At 34.7% G+C, this 16,990-nt stretch overlaps 1 protein-coding gene across 1 annotated transcript in view; it reads right to left on the reverse strand.

Moving 5' to 3' along the window:
- Positions 1-10,756, reverse strand: part of LOC113239972 (trehalase-like) — a 45,167-nt gene extending 34,411 nt beyond the window's left edge. Inside the window, exon 1 of the mRNA XM_026477161.1 lies at positions 10,739-10,756. Within this exon, the coding sequence (XP_026332946.1) occupies positions 10,739-10,741 (3 nt within the window). The 5' untranslated portion in view covers positions 10,742-10,756. The remainder of the gene's footprint in view (positions 1-10,738) is intronic.
- Positions 10,757-16,990: the final 6,234 nt, after the last annotated feature.

Raw genomic sequence — 16,990 nt, forward strand, 5'->3', positions numbered from 1 at the left:
ATTGAAAGTCAAAATAAAAACGACACTTTTCCCTCCAAAAGGTCCAGAGCGAATCTCGTAATTACTCTTATAAAACAAAGAACAAAGACAATAAATAAAAAAACAGTTCAGGCAGCATGCGGAAACGAATCTGCTAGAGACGTGACGTCACGTGCAGTCCTTGCCCGTGATCTATCCGGGCGGTGACATTGCGCGCCACTTCAATGAGGAAAAACATTTTCCTCCTCAATTTTACCCTCTTTGCAGATGAATGAAGTGAATTGACTGCTCTATAATATTATTATAACATCGATTTCCTTAGTAAGTAAAGTTAACGTATGTAAAATACCCTTGCTTATCTATAGATAATGGGCCTATAGGCCCACGGACATTTTTTCATTCTTTACCCAGTTTTTTTTTCTGACCACAGAAACGTCTTAATAAGTGTTATAACAAATTTACAAAACACTTGGCCATTAGAGCACGAAACGGTTGATCACCATAAACAAAGACACATTTTTTTTTTCGGTGAGTTACCGCGTACCTTCTGGCAACTTCACTCACTGAGAAAATAAAATTTGTGTTGATGGTGAAACGGCCAAAAGATTTACCCAAAGAGTTTAGTAGCTATTACAAAATCATTATGTACGAATTTTCTTATCACATAAGCTTGTACGTGGTTTATTAGAAAAGTCAATCGTGCGTATCGATGTAGATTAGTTTCGTTTCTGTGTGATGTATGGACTTTAAGAAATTTAATCAAACCGTAAAGTCTAAATTTACCTTGAAGTAAAGTAACTAATGTAATTATGGTTTACATATTGCAAAGTTGCCTAAAGGTAATATATATATTACCACAGAGTATAGTATATCTTGTTTACTTATATGTGATATTACGTTGTTATTGTTCCACTAAAGCTCGCCACATGAACATATTATATACACAATATTATTTAAAGAAAATGTAATGCGATAATGTTTGAAATAGGTATTTGAAATAAAATACATAATGTAGCCACACAAGGCCGCAACAAAATTTTTATAAAATATTCTTTTAAGTTTTACCTTTTTTAAAACAAACTCTGAATTTAAACTTTACGTATTTTGGCGCCTTTTCATGACATATTTTGTTATTCTGTTATTATTGTTTGACGCTTTTTTCTTACATCATAATTTATTTACAACACTCTACAAATGTACTTTTTGTCTAGCCTAGAGTTCTACGATTTATACCATTCACTTACAAATAAAGTCAATGGTATAATTCGTAGAACTCTAGACTAGACAAAAAGTATAATTGTAGGTTATTACCTATATTTGAATTTTTTTAAAATATATTTTGGTATAAGCAGTCATTACAATATGAATTAATACAGAAAACATTTGAACTATTATGCTATAGACAACGAGTACTGAATAATGACATGTAGATGTAATATAGGCAGCTGTAGTGAATCGACTGTATATAATTGTAAGTCAATGATTTATACAGTCAATTCACTACAGCTGTCTATCAGCTGTCATTATTCGGTACTCGTTGTCTATAGCATAATAGTTCAAATGTTTTTTGTATTAATTCATATTGTAATGACTGTTTGTACCAAAATATATTTTTTTTTAATTAAAATATAGGTAATAACCTACAATTATTTTTTCTAAACGTAAATTAATAACAAATATTGATGACGGAAACAAAGACCACAAATTTCAAACAATTTATATTCAATTGCAAATTATTGAGTATCTATAATTAGGTTCTGGTAATTTCAACAATGAATAATAAAGAGGCCGCCTGTCCTTTTCCCCTGAGATATAAACGTAAGCATTGTATAGGAATAATTAAGTGTCGGTAACCTCAATAATAAAGAGGCCGCCTATCCTTTTCCCTCGAGATGTAAAAAAAAACATAAGCTTTGTTGATCGACCGGCGACCTCTGTTCTTAGGTATTAACTGTGTAACATTGTCTACATGACATGTTTTGTTAATCATTAAAATATGTTATTTTTGGAAATTCGAATAAAGAAATTCGAGGTTTTATGGTATACTGAAAATCAGTTTCACACCCTAATCTCGGCTTTGACATTAGCTGATGGTGTACGCGACACCCGCGTGTGTTCATTATATAAAATTTAATACAAAATAAATTAAATTTATAAGATTAAAAATTAAATTAAATTTAAATATTATTAATAATATTAATTAAATTTAATTTAAAATGTTTGTTTCGTTGTTTTTTTATCGTTTTGTCTTTTGTTTTTTATTCTTTCTTTCTGTGTATTTTTGTATTGTGTCGTCGCTCTAAATGGTTTCTATTATATACTTCTTTACATTGAACGTCTCACAATCTAAAATTCTGATTAAGAAATCAAAACAAAATAGTTATATTTTGAAATAACAAATAACTATTTCTTCTAAATTCACTACATTGATAAAGTAAATGCTAGTTACACATTTAAAAAATATATAACAAAATACAGTACATTCCGAGATTTGGCCTCGACGTGTAATTTTGGAAAGTGGTAAAACATTGGAGAGTAAACCAAATAGTTACTGTATAAGGAAAACCGAGACATCAATTACGATTTTCTCAGACGAGCTAGATGCGACAAAAAGTCTTTGTTATTAATTAAACATTCGTGATATTTTTAGGTTGTTATCAATGTACATGATCCGTTTGTTTGACAGCAGTAGAATTTCTTGTGAAAGGGCTCGTCCAGACAAATACTGCCGCCATATCTATTTTTACCGCTAAGCAGTAATCTGTGCTTGTAGGGTCCTGGTGACATTACGGGCTTATGGTACTTGTTAACTTTATGTGTCAGGGTGAATAACGGGCGCAATGGCAATATCTCCCAGGCCTCAGCTATTTAAAGCTCTAAGTGGCACTGTAACTTTTAAGTAGACCAGTCGCTTACCACTAAACGCATGAATTGTTCGTCGTCAAAAAAATGTAATTATCAGGATAGAACAGATAAGAAACATTATGCTTTAACCTGTATGTAAAAGATCAAAAACTACAATTATATAATAAGAATTTGCGCATGGGGGTCTACTCTCAATATCCGTCCGATATCCGTCCGAAACAATTACTGCCAAATAAGAAATACTTGACCAAATGAAAAGACGCGTGATGCGAATCAAGCTTCATACTTGATACTTGTCTTTTAATTTGGTCGAATATTACTTATTTGACAGTAATTGTTTCGGACGGATGTCGGACGGAGATCGAGTGTAGACCCCCAGAGTCCGATTCGTATTCGTTCCAAATCCGAAACTATACAAATCTAGAAAACTATGATCCATTTCAAATGTCGCTTGTGCATTAAGTGCTATTCGAATCCGAAAAAATACGAATATCGCGTGTACACTTATATATAAAATAATCCCTGTGATATATCGTATCACCTTTTCTCGGATTCGGACTGATATGGGTCGGACGCATAGAGTATATAACCAGAAATAGAGACGAAATGTCGTTTAATTTGTTTGAAAACTATTCTGCCATAACATTACTGTGACAACTGCGCTCCTATTGGCTAGCCCGAGTTCGAAACAAATGACGGGTGTCGTCAATGGGTGTCATCAACTGTTTCACTTCAAAACGACCAGGTAACTTGAGCTTTGCTATTATCGACGAAAATTGCAAAATTGCATATTTATTACAATAAATGCAGAATATTTTTGGAATATACGGAGACGTACACACAGGTCAGTTGTTGGCGCTGTACCATTTCAGCTTTCTAATTTGTAATTTCAGTGCAAACGAGAGTTAATATTTATAAGTGATGTATCACTGATGTGTTACCAGGAATGTGTGGCCCTTATTTCGTCTCTATTTCTGGTTATATACTCGTTGATCGGACGTAATGCGCAAAGATGTTAAGTTGCCAACCCTGATTAGTGTGCCTGAATTATGAGTGACGATGATAATTGAATTTTACATCTTTCTTAACAAAACTCATATGTTAATAAACAATAGTTGAACCCATCAAAATTCGTAACAATTACCCATTCGTGTAAAATTTTTGAGGTGTGTAGTTGATACAACAAAATTAGCGTTACTCATTTTTAGTGCTAAAGCATGACAGAACATGCAATAAAATAGCAACTTTACTGTCGATTAGATAACGTGTTATTAGTCGCAAGTGTATGATAATAGTACTATTAATCTGATAGCAAATGAAATATATGTATATCTCTATTGTTGTTTTTTGTCTACTTTTCACTAGTTGGTAAATAAGTTCAATGATTTATAGACAAAAGAAAATTTATGTCTTTGTTATGAACTTTTATTTATAAAGATACTCTGTTGTAGCAGTTACGCAAGAAAGGTTGCAATTCAAGATACTGATTATTTTATAATATAGCTACCTCAGACGTGATAATTTAAAAGTAGGGAATGCTTAGTATTCTATTCGTAATAAAATTCAGCAGTTTCTGAACACAGCTATGTTGTAAGTAAAAAATAAACTATTTTGTTTTAAGCCACTATTCATGAAAAGCAAAGTTTCAACAAATTTCTTATGTTGGCACTTCAGTGAAACAAAAATTTAATACCAAAGTTTTATTATGCGACTTTCGCGTACATGGATGACAAAAATGTTAGTGGCCCACTTAGCTGCAGGTATTCTCAATAGAAGAGGATTGAAATATATAATTGTAAATGATAAATCTATTCAAACGTATATTTACATACAGCAATACCTAGAGTTTCTTCTTCATTATTTTCAAGGGAATCTGCCTTACGTTTAATCAATATGCGATTTCAAATGTAATTTGCTGTGAATGATTTTGAATTTTAGAACTTCACATGGCTGTTTGCAATTGTGTGTTTAATATATTTCACAAACAATCACCATGTGTGAATGTTACAACGTATTTGCCTGTTTGCCTATTCGACAAACACAGTAAGCACCAAAGTATCCCGATACCGCGCGCATGTTGTTTTCTCGACGTAGATTACAAGGGTTAAATATAGGCAAATTCTCATGTAAACCATCCATACTAAGTCGTATTCATTATTTTTACTCTCTATTTAGCTGTAGACGATCATATTTGTCAGTCTCTTTACACGTTACTCGTACGTCGAGTTTTTTTACGTAGCACCGCTCTAGGGAAACCTTATGTCGCGGGTGCCATGGACACGTACATAGACAACCACAAATTACACCCAAACTCACGAGAGAAATAAATATAGGCCTTACAACTATTTCTCCCGGCCCGGGAATCGAACCTGGGACCTCTCCGTGGCAGTTCGGATGGTAATCGTTCGACTTTTTAATACAATCAAAGTGAGTTAAATTCTTTTATCTATATAAATTATAAACTTCATGCTCATGAGAGTAATCACTTCTCAGAAGCAAGAGTAAGAAACTAGATTCGTTCTAATTGCAGAACAGAATTTTCTTATAACCATAATGTATAAATGCATAATGGTGAAGGAAGTATATAACACAATTCCTATACGTTTGTCTAATAGTAACACTTCACATGGCTGTTCACATACGGTATTAGGTTTGTCGCATTTGGAAAGTACGACAAATACCCAATAGTACTTTTTTAGTAGCAGTAGATCTCCTTGTGAAAGAGTTCGTCCAGGGAAGTACTGCTACCTATTTCTGCTGCCAAGCACTAATGTGAATGTTACTGCGTTCCAGTTTCAAAAGGGTAAGGGTGCTGGTGAAATTACAGGCAAATGGGATTTGCCAACTTATGTATCAGGTACAGAGGCAGTACCCCCAGACAGCTTACCATTAGGCGCACGACTTGTGCGTCCCGTCACCTGATGTTATAAAAGAAAACAACATAGACCACCACAAATTATACCCAAACTCACGAGATAAATAAACGTGGGCCATACAATTCGTACCTAGCACGTCTGCATAAAAGCAATCTCAATTACATTAAATCAAATACTCTCATAAAAACAATCTCGATTACTTGTAAAATATTATGTAATAATGTAACTAAAGAATAACATAGACATTCCCTTCCACAAATCCCGGGGCGTCTCGGAACTGTTTATATTTGAATATGCGTATTATTTATAAAAAATTTCGTACATTGGTGAAAAATTATTATTTCCTTTCAAGTATTTACTACAAATTATTGTCGCAAAAAATAATACTGTAATTGTGTTTCTATATTTAATTACGTATTTAAATACTTTAGCCATTTAAAATACAGACGTGAGACAACCTATAATTTTGAATGTTTAGAAAATAAACAGGAAAAAAAAAGAAGTTATATCTGTATTGATGATAAAATCGGTATATCCATATTAAGAAAACGTTCATATTTTAGGTTGGTTAACTCCACCGATTCTGGTCATTGGTAATAATATTAAAATTTAAAAAAAAACATTAACAGGTGTTTACAATAATAGACTTAACAAAAAGTGACCGTGGTGCATGTCGAAAAGGCGCCCAGTTGTATTGTCATCACTCATTTGAGTATCAATCCATCTTTTAAGTATCAATAAATAATAATAACAATGCACACACTCAACATAGTCGCACTAGGGAAACCCTGTATACCCAAACTCACGAGAGAAATAAATGTAGGCCATAGGCATATTTCTCCCGGCCTGGAAATCGAAACCTCTGCGTGGCAGTCCGGCGTGGTAACCGTTCGGCAACGGCGGCAGTTTAGATTTCCCTGTACAAACTCTTTCACAAGGAGTTGTACTGCTGCTACCATATACATATATTATAATATTGGCTATTAAAATGATAATCGCGATTGATGATCTGGTGATGACGAATGAAATGGTGGTTGACTTAGCGTCTAGCACGGTTGCTCGAAGACACTGGTTTTTTTTCTCAGTGTTTGATCTTTGTAACTATAACTAACTAGTGGAGTAATTTCACAAAAATAATTTAATATCATAATTGATTGACTCAACGATTTTATACGTAGATAGCTATCTTAATTAGGCAACCTAGAGATGTTTTAATACACTTAAAAAATAATCAGAAGACGTAGAACTTAATAAAATTATGCTCATATATTATCGACTAATGTGGTTCAAACTTTCAAATCAATCTTTATTAGGCAACCTAGAGATGTTTTAATACACTTAAAAAATAATCAGAAGACGTAGAACTTAATAAAATTATGCTCATATATTATCGACTAATGGTTCAAACTTTCAAATCATTTTTATTGCAATACTTATTATTTTCAAATCATTTTTATTTCAATATCGTAGTTATGTCAAAACTTTATTTAAATTCTAAGTACAAACAAGTTATTAATATTTTTTGAAACCACAATAGAGGCACAGTTATCTTAACGAGATTATTAAAATTGTTATCGTATGATCTCGAAGTAATTAAACTTGATACTACAGGTATTATTTTTTAATGTAAGTTGTTGCGAGGGATACAGGAGTGTGTAAAAATATGTAAATGTTTTGTATTATAGAATTCTTCCTTGTATTGTTGTTTAGTTTAATTCTGCCCTCGTAACGAAAAAAAGCATAACTATGCCTATTTTATACAGCAGTTGTGTCTTTTTTCGTTATGAGGGCAGAATTATGTTGATAACTTTAATATATGCTGTGGGTCTGGATCAGGTGTCGGGCAGGTTTTTAAAGAGATATGTGCAAATTCACGCTTTACCAATCTCACACACCTGCAACTTAGCTCTCTCAACCGGTGTCTTCCCTCGGGCATTCAAGACTGCGCTCATAAAGCCTATTCACAAGGGTGAAGACAGAAGCTGTGCCAATAATTTTAGACCCATCTCCATTCTTCCAGCAATGTCTAAAATTCTTGAACGGATTATGAACAAAAGGCTTATCGGTTACTTAGAATCTCACAACCTAATATCACCTTCTCAATTTGGTTTCCGTACTAGATTATCCACTAATGATGCCGTTCATGAACTGGTCGATTCTATAGTGACCAACCTTGACAATAAAAGGAAATGTCTTACTATATTTCTCGACTTAGCAAAAGCATTTGATACAGTTTCTGTACCCTATCTCATTTGCAGGCTCGAGGAGCTGGGGGTGAGAGGAATTCCTCTTGATGTTTTCAGGGATTACTTGACTGACCGGAAACAGTGTGTTGGGATCGATCATTGGCTGAGCGATGAACACCCCGTTGCCTACGGCCTCCCCCAAGGTAGTATTGTTGGGCCTACCTTGTTTTTGATCTTTATTAACACCCTGTGCAACCTTAAGCTTCCCTATATCAGAATTCTGACCTTCGCTGATGATACGGCGCTTTTCGTCAGTGTATGGAGCTGGAGTGAGGTCTTTGCCTCTGGGCAGAATGGTCTCAACGTCGTGTGCACCTGGCTGCGACAGAATCTGTTAACCCTGAATGTTTTAATAACCAAATATATGGCTTTTGCACTTAGATCCCATCTTCTGCCGTCGTTGGATTTAACTCTCAGGGTGCATACATCTTGTAACCTTAATCACCTAGACTGCCCTTGTCCTGATATTATTAGAACTGAATGAATTCGATACCTAGGCATTATCATAGATCATTCTCTTACTTTCAAACCCCATATAGACTCTGTAGTACCTCGTCTCCGCAAGGTTATTTACATTTCAGGACGTTACGGTATGTGGCTGACCGGAAAACTCTGACCACTGTCTACTTTGCCCTTTGCCAATCAGTTTAGGGTATTGTATAACGTCATGGGGTGGAGCCTCTAAAACTCATCTTATTGAACTGGAACGGGCTCAACGAGCTATTTTAAAGGTGAAAGCTGGTCTTCCCTACCGTTACCCAACTAGCGAACTCTATAAGCTATGGGATGTGCTTACCGTTAGACAACTATTTGTATGTAACACCGTCCTCAAAAAGCTCTCCCTACTTGCATTTGATCCTAATATCACCAAGGATAAACGTAGAAAGGGTACGGTCTACCAATCCCATTCTGTTAATACTAGTTTTTCCCAACATTTCTTCTGTTTCCTCGCTCCCTACTTGTACAACAAAGCTTTCTTTTTACGCTCTCCCAAAATCTCTGCAAAAAACTGTATCCGATTGGATTAAAACCCAAAATTATGAGGAGACTGAGCAACTTCTTCTTATCCTCAAATAAAACATCTCTCATTTAACTATTCCCAAGTCGTAGTTCTCTCGCCTCAACACATTCGCACACTATACATTCCACATACCCCATACGTATTGTACGTACGTATTGTCTTACACACCTAATCAGTAACACATTCACCTTATAAACACTCATTCTCACACTTTTCATATTGTGAGTTAACTTAGTGTTAAACCTTGAGAGGGTTTTTTAAATACTTAGTTTAGTTCACTAGTACTTTTATTATTCTAAATCAGGAATATTCCACTAACTTTTATATATTTTATCCTTTGTCACAACCTCAGTGCCACAACCAAATTGCTCAACTGCAGTGTGGAAGTCTGGTGACCCGTAATTCAGGTTTTTCTACACCTATCTCGTTTTTTTTATTTTGTTTTTTTTATATTTAATTATCCCCTATATCACCCCCTTTAGAAAGTTCGTCGCTGACTAGAATTTTCAAAAATGTTCAAAAAATGACATTGACTAAATGACTGTTTTTGATATCATTTGTATTATATATTATTATATAAGTTTTTTCGCAATATTTACCTGTTTCTGTAATATCAGCATTTCTGTTTTCCTGTTGTGAAGGCCAAGGGCGAAATTACAGGCACACGGGACTTGTCAACTTATGTCTCAGGATGACGGGCGCAGTGGCAGTGCCCCTCAGATTTTTGTGATTTAAAGGTCTGAGTGGCACTACAACTGTTATGGACAGCGCAGCTTACCATCAGGTGCACGACTTGTTCGTCCCGTCACTCGATATTATAAAAAAAAGAAAATTTGGCTTCATTTTGGGATTACTTTTGGTGGTGGTCATTTCACATTTCGGTGTTCCGGTCCCCATTCCCGATAGAGTACGTACACATACCTAATGTTCAATCGATGTTTATATAAAACTGACATACGACTTTGAGTTGAGATTGACATTTCACGTAAACCATTTTTTTTTTCTTAATTTCTAAGTTTTAAATTCAATTTGAAATTAAAGTAATTTTTATTTATACGAAATATATATTTTTTTCCTCTTAGTCTAGAAAAGTAGATATGCTGTCAAAAATCCTAAAACCCCAGTGACTGCCTAATTTAGTCAGGGCCACGCCGATCATGTTATACAGCTAAATAATAATATAAAGGGCTAACGAGCATCGCTAAGTTAGGTGTGTCGTGCCTGTCATTTTAAGCCCCTGCGGCCACAATAGGGAGATGAGATGCCGGTCATTTTGACCCACCACGGCGATGAACGTGTTAAGATTTGTTTTTGTGACAAAAACTATCCTATGTCCTTCTCTTAAGTCCCATCTATCTCTATACCAAAATTAATAATATTGATTCAGCAGTTAAGGCGTGAATTAATAACAGACGTAGTACCTTTACTTTCGCATTTATAATATTAATTTGGACCAAAACTTATATCAAGTTCTCGATGCGCATTGTACAAGGGTGGCTTTGAGCTATGATACCTTACACTATATTTTTTTGCGAATATTTGATAAAGGTGGCGTATAAAACGCCATATCTCATTAAAAAAAGAGACTAAATATAGTAGTGTATTAATATAATACAAATATAAAAGTTTGCCAGATACAAGTTTTTCTTTGTAAATATATAAAATATTAATTTTACGTTAAAACGCTTTGAAAAATATAGGTTTTCGTGTGTGCCGTTATTTTAGTTGTAAATAATTATACAATTACTTACCATAATTTTGTTGATGATGTTTTTCAACTTTTCCAAATCTTTTTAAGAATTTTTGAATATTTTATCGCAACTCGAAAAACAAATACACAGTGAAAATATAATGAAACTACGCGATTTTATAATATACTGCAACGATATAAGAACGAGATACTCGTTATCTTTCCATTGTTTTCAAATTTCGATAGCAGAGGAGCCTCCCACCGCCGCTTTGTTCGATGGTCGAAGAGTAACTGACGGTTGTTACGATGTTTAGCAGCTTTCATGCGCTCGCGCAACCTTTTTATATATCACCGATATCTGCAAATCCTGAAGTTTCACTTCCCTCGGACGTCAGCGAGTGCCAAATTATTTCGAATTATCAAGTATGACGAATTTAGCTAGCAACAATGGGTCGGTATCTAACATAACATATAACATCTTCGACATGACCTGTTCGGGTAAGAGTAGATTAGAATTCAATTTATTACTCCATATAAAGTTTAAAAAGATCTTAAATAACATATAGCTAGGTCCTATTATATGATACTCTGAAAAGGCATAGCAAAGAATATAATAATAAATAATAAAATAAAAAATAAAGCATAGAAAATAAAAACAATCTCAATTAAATTAAATTAAATACTCTCATAAAAACAATCTCAATTACTTGTAAAATATTATTTAATAATGTAACTAAAGAATAACAAAGACATTCCCTTCTACAAATCCCGAGACTTCTCGGAACTGTTTATATCAGAATATGCGTATTATGTATAAAAAATTTCGTACATTGGTGAAAATTTATTATTTACTTTCAAGTATTTACTACAAATTATTGTCTCAAAAAATAATACTGTAATTGTGTTTCTAGATTAATTACGTATTTAAATACTTTAGCCATTTAAAATACAAACATGAGACAACCTATAATTTGGAATGTTTATAAAATAAACACTAAAAAAAGAAATTTTATATTTATTGACAAAATCGGTATATCTATATTAAGAAAACGTTCATACTTTAGATAGGTTTACTCCACCGATTCCGGTCATTGGTAATAATATTAAAATTAAAAAAAACTATTAACAAGTGTTTAACAATAATAGACTTAACAAAAGCTCATTTAAGTATCAATTCATAGTTTAAGCATCAGTTAGTAATAACAAGCTAACAAGCTGAGAAGAATAAAGTAAATAATAATAACACAACACACTCATAGCCCCGCACTAACCCTGTGTCGCGGGTGCCATGGATATAGACAACCACAAATTGTACCCAAACTCACGAGAGAAATAAATGTAGACCATATATATACATATATATTTGTCTCGACCTGGAAATCGAACCCAGGACCTCTGCGTGGCAGTCATGGCATGGTAACCGTTCGGCGACGAAGGCAGTTGGCACCAATCTCAACCAAAGTTCTTAAAGCTTACCTACTTGTATGCACAAATACAATGATAAAGTACAGTATCATTCTAATCAATATAATATAATTTATAAAAATCCATCTGTACATATATATACGGTAAAGTTTTCTCTATTTAAAAAGTAAAATTTTTGCTTTCGATAAAATGCCAAAGACACGCACGAGTCACCTATTTTTCCCCAACTTCAAAATAGGAGATGGTTTTTCGTTGTATGTACGTTTTTTTTATAATACTAAGTTGCGGGATGAATGAGTCGTACGCCTGGTGGTAAGCGACACGTCTTTTCATAACAGTTGTAGCGCCACTCAAAGTTTTAAATCACAAAGATCTGAGGGGCACTGCCACTGCGCCCAACACCCTGAGACATAAGTTGACGAGTCCCATGTGCTTGTAATTTCACCAGCACCCCTATCCTTCGAAACCGGAACACATTAATACTGACGTTACTACTTGGCGGGTAAATTGTATCTTTTTTTATTACGCTTACAAACATAATATAAGACTGTATTTCTATTGTAGTACTGCTTTATAAATAACATCAATCTTTAAGCTATTTATATAATTATTACACGTGCATCGTAAATGTGTACCTAATGGGGCACACAAGAGTATCCTAGTCAACTTATGACTCAGTCTATCATTTTCTTAGGATTTAGTCGACGCTGAAACAGGGGGTCTATATTCGTTCTCCGTCTGACATACGTCCGAAACGATTACTTTTAATTTGGTCGAATATTACTTATTTGACATTAATTCTTTCGAACGGATGTTGAATGAAGAACGACAGTACAGGACCAGGGAACGGCGGAAAATCAACGTCCATCTCGCCCGAGATAGACATTTTGCTGACTGTCCTTTTGTCTATTACACCACTATGCACATCTACTAAGCTAAATGTTACTCAGTTACATAGGGCGCACTATAGGTTTCTTTAGGCATAGGCATGAGTTAAATACAATCGATATTACACAAACATTTGGGTGAGAAAAAGCTGTGCTCTTGGTAAATCCCACACAATTTGACTGAGGCTCAAAAAACGGATCGCGTCACTTGGTGCACTGCCATGCTTACCAGATTCAACGAAGGGGCATCAAATTTGGTGTGGGACATAGTAACAGGTGACGAAACATGGATTTATAGTTACGATCCCAAAACAAAGCAGCAATCGAGCTTATTGGTCTTTCGAGATGAGCCGAAACCAACCAAAGAGGCGCGCGTGCAAAGCGCCTCTAAGCGGATGATTACATCTTTTTTTAATAAAACTGGAAACGTGGCTGCTGTTGCTTTGGAGAATCGTTGTACCGTGAATAGTGATTGGACCACCATCATTTGTTTGCCGGAGTTATTGACAAACTCCGTAAAAATAACCGTAAACGCCGTATGATATTGCACCACGATAATGCCAGTTCTCACACGGCCAGACAGACATATGAATTTTTGAAGATGAACGAACAACGTTGACCTTATGAGCCATCTCGCATACAGTCCCGACCATTTTTATTTCCAAAAATTAAGATCCAGTTACGCGATCAACGATTTTCATCACCTGAAGAGGCTGTCGAAGAGTATGAAACAGAGCTTCAGAGATTTTTCAACATGTTTCAGAGATTTTTACGGAGGAGTGTCATAAATGTTTTCAAAATTGGTTCATTCGCATGAAAAGTGCATTAACGGTAACGGATAATATTTTGAAAAACATTAAATTCATTTCTGACCATTTATGGTATTTTTTCTTATTCATTCCGGAAACTTGTAGTGCGCCCCACGTACCTATTGTTTTGTTGTTATGTATTACAGCGGATACACACGGTGACTTTTAGCAGCGATACAAACGCGATGCAAACGCGATGCAGTCGCCAATCGTACTTTACAAACGTGCGCGATTTTAATTTACGATGCAAACGCGAGCAAGCGCGTTACTGCATCGGTGCAATCGCCTTTAAATCGCAAGTGAAGCGATGCATTCGCACGTTTCACGAACGCGCGTTGGCATCACTGCTAACAGTCGCCGTGTGCAACCACTCTTAGATTTATGAGTGTATAGTGACTCAATTTATTGTATAAAAGTTGATTCTTTCTTCTTTCTCGCCTTAATGTTTTACATAGGTCATATAAATTTTATTTTACACAAACGACATTTACTCTTTACGCTTTATTAATATTTCATCGCAAAAAATGTACTATTGACCTATTGGAAATCTCATAAATAAGATATAAATTACGTTATTTTCTTCCACGAATTGGACTTGGAAGCTGTACACAAACCCACCCATCTCTATTACTTTACCCTGGAAAAAGTTATTTGTTATGCAAGGCTGCAAAGTTGTTTTTTCGACGCGAGTGCTTGTATTGAAACCTGAGCAAGCGAAGGAAGCTAAGATTACATTCGCTTCGCTCTTGTTTCAAAAATAGATTCCAGAGCGTAGCGAGGGTTTCAAGACACGAGACCCAAAGCAACTTTGCTGCCAAGCGAAACACAATTTTTCACCTCATTACAGCGAGAAAAATGGCAGATGAAAGAAAAAGAGAACTTTAAATATTAGACAGTTTTTTTAATCAAAAGAAAAAGTTTACCTTCGGATGCGTTCTGAATTTGCACCTCATCAATTTTTATTCTTGCTTCTACTTATAATTTTGTGTGATTAAGTGATTATTGAAATTATTTAGTTCTTCGACGAATTAAAATAATTTAATAAGCACAATTAGTTATCATTGTCAACAATAATAAGAATAAAATATACCAACGGATTTATATTACTTATATAAGTAATGCAAATCGCGTAGTTGAACTTGTCATAATCTTTTTTTTTATCGAAAGAAAAAGCTGAGTGCACCACAGTCCATCGTCAAGTTCGAATTTCAAAAACCTTTTCCACGCTAGATTTCTATTGTGAAAGAAAACCTTTCCGAGCTAGAGAGGTGAAAAAACTTTATCTGTTTTGGTTGACTTAATTCAATTAAAATGCACTTCATTCTTAGCAAAAGGGGAATTTTAATACAATCATAGTTATACTTCTACATGGGTTTTACTTAATTATAAAAATTAAACTTATTTCTCAAAAACTCCGATAATTTGTTCGATAATGCAAACAAATTCACTTCTGACTTGTGCTAACCTAACCTACTAAAGGGTTTATTTCACCAGGTCAGAGTAAAACCTGGGTATTACCCAGGTTTTACTCTGACCTGGTGATTGTATTTTTAGGTTCATTTGCTAAGTGTTATCCGCTACAATATGAATTCTAAAATTAAATGTGATTAAATAATAGTAATGGACAACATCACACAGGTACGTTACTCTGATCCCAAAGTCAGTAGCTAAAGCACTTGTGTTATGGAAATCGGAAACAACGACGGTTCCACAAACACCCAGACCCGAGACAATATAGAAAAGTTAGTTTCTACACTGGCCGGGGATCGAACCCGGGACCTCAGAGCCACTCGACCACGCAGGCCGACATATTAAAAAATAAGAAAATGTTTCATTTGAACAATTAGTTTGTGTCAAGAATAAACACTTAAAATTCTTTTGTACGTTTGTTTGAGGCAGGTACAATTGAACCTAAAAATAATAAATTTGCCGAAATGTTGCTGAATATTCATTCATTCCGTCGTCACTTACAGACAACATACATTCTGACAGAACAATATACATTAATTGACCAAACAAGTTTCTTCCAAAAGAATACATTAAAATGTTCTAACAATAGATTTTCTGATAAACGATGCTTTCTGCTGTAAGAATTTCTTTTTACAAATTTATACCAAAACATCTCAAAAAATTCCTTTGCCAGACCAGGGCTAACAAAACAAACAAACAGTCGACGGTTCGAATCCAGCCAAATCTAAGGTTCTTTTTTAGTTTCTTCCATTTATGTATCAATAAGAACATATGAATACCATGGTAGTAAAAACATTATGCAAAGATAGGATTTTACGATGGAACGAACTCGCCCAGAAGATGCCATTCAGTCGCACTTTAAAGAGATTTGGTTTTTTTAACCGACTTTAAACAAGGGCGATATTATCAATTTTACTGCATTTCTTTTTGAAAGAAAGAAAGAAAGAAAGAAACGTTTATTCAGCTTAAGATAATTCAAGCTAAACAGTAGTAATTCACATTAATTATTACATATACCTGTCTAGAAGTTGAAACGGATCCAACTTAGCATAATGTTACAGCTCGCCAGTTTTCAGTTGGAACCGCTTTTCACAAAATGAGATGGCACGTAAGTACAAATGTGATAACTAACTAAAATTATAAACATTAACTAAAAACTAATAGGAAAAATTACTAATAGGAACTATTCATGATAAAATACTATATATATAAAATACTACACTTGTCAGGGATTATTACATGAATTGAATGTATATGAAATACAGCACTTCTTCATCATCATATCAGCCGGAAGACACGTACGTATGTTACGCGATAACTCGATTTGCAAACCGATTATGGTGATTCTTTTCTTAGTGGAAAAAGGGTACCTCAGAATTGGTCCCGTTTAAATTTGAAGAAAATATCCCACCTCTAAGCGTGGGAAATTAGGGGATGAATCCGGTTTCGCGCACTTTCCGGTAACCGATTTCAGCAAAACTTGGCAAACATTTGTGATTCCACGAACTTTTGAGGTCGGTTTTTAGTAATCCTGATCGCTCATTATCATGATATTAAGTGACGGAACGAACACGTCGTGCGCCTGTTCATAACAGTTGCAGTGCCACACAGAGCTTTAAATCACAAAGGTCTGAAGGGCACTACGCCCGTCATCCTGATTAATAAATTTATAAGTCCCGTGGGACTGTAATTTCAACAGCACCCTTACCGTTCGAAACTGCA

Source organism: Hyposmocoma kahamanoa, unplaced genomic scaffold (assembly GCF_003589595.1).
Source record: "Hyposmocoma kahamanoa isolate Upper Pololo Valley unplaced genomic scaffold, ASM358959v1 119, whole genome shotgun sequence".
NCBI lineage: Eukaryota > Metazoa > Arthropoda > Insecta > Lepidoptera > Cosmopterigidae > Hyposmocoma > Hyposmocoma kahamanoa.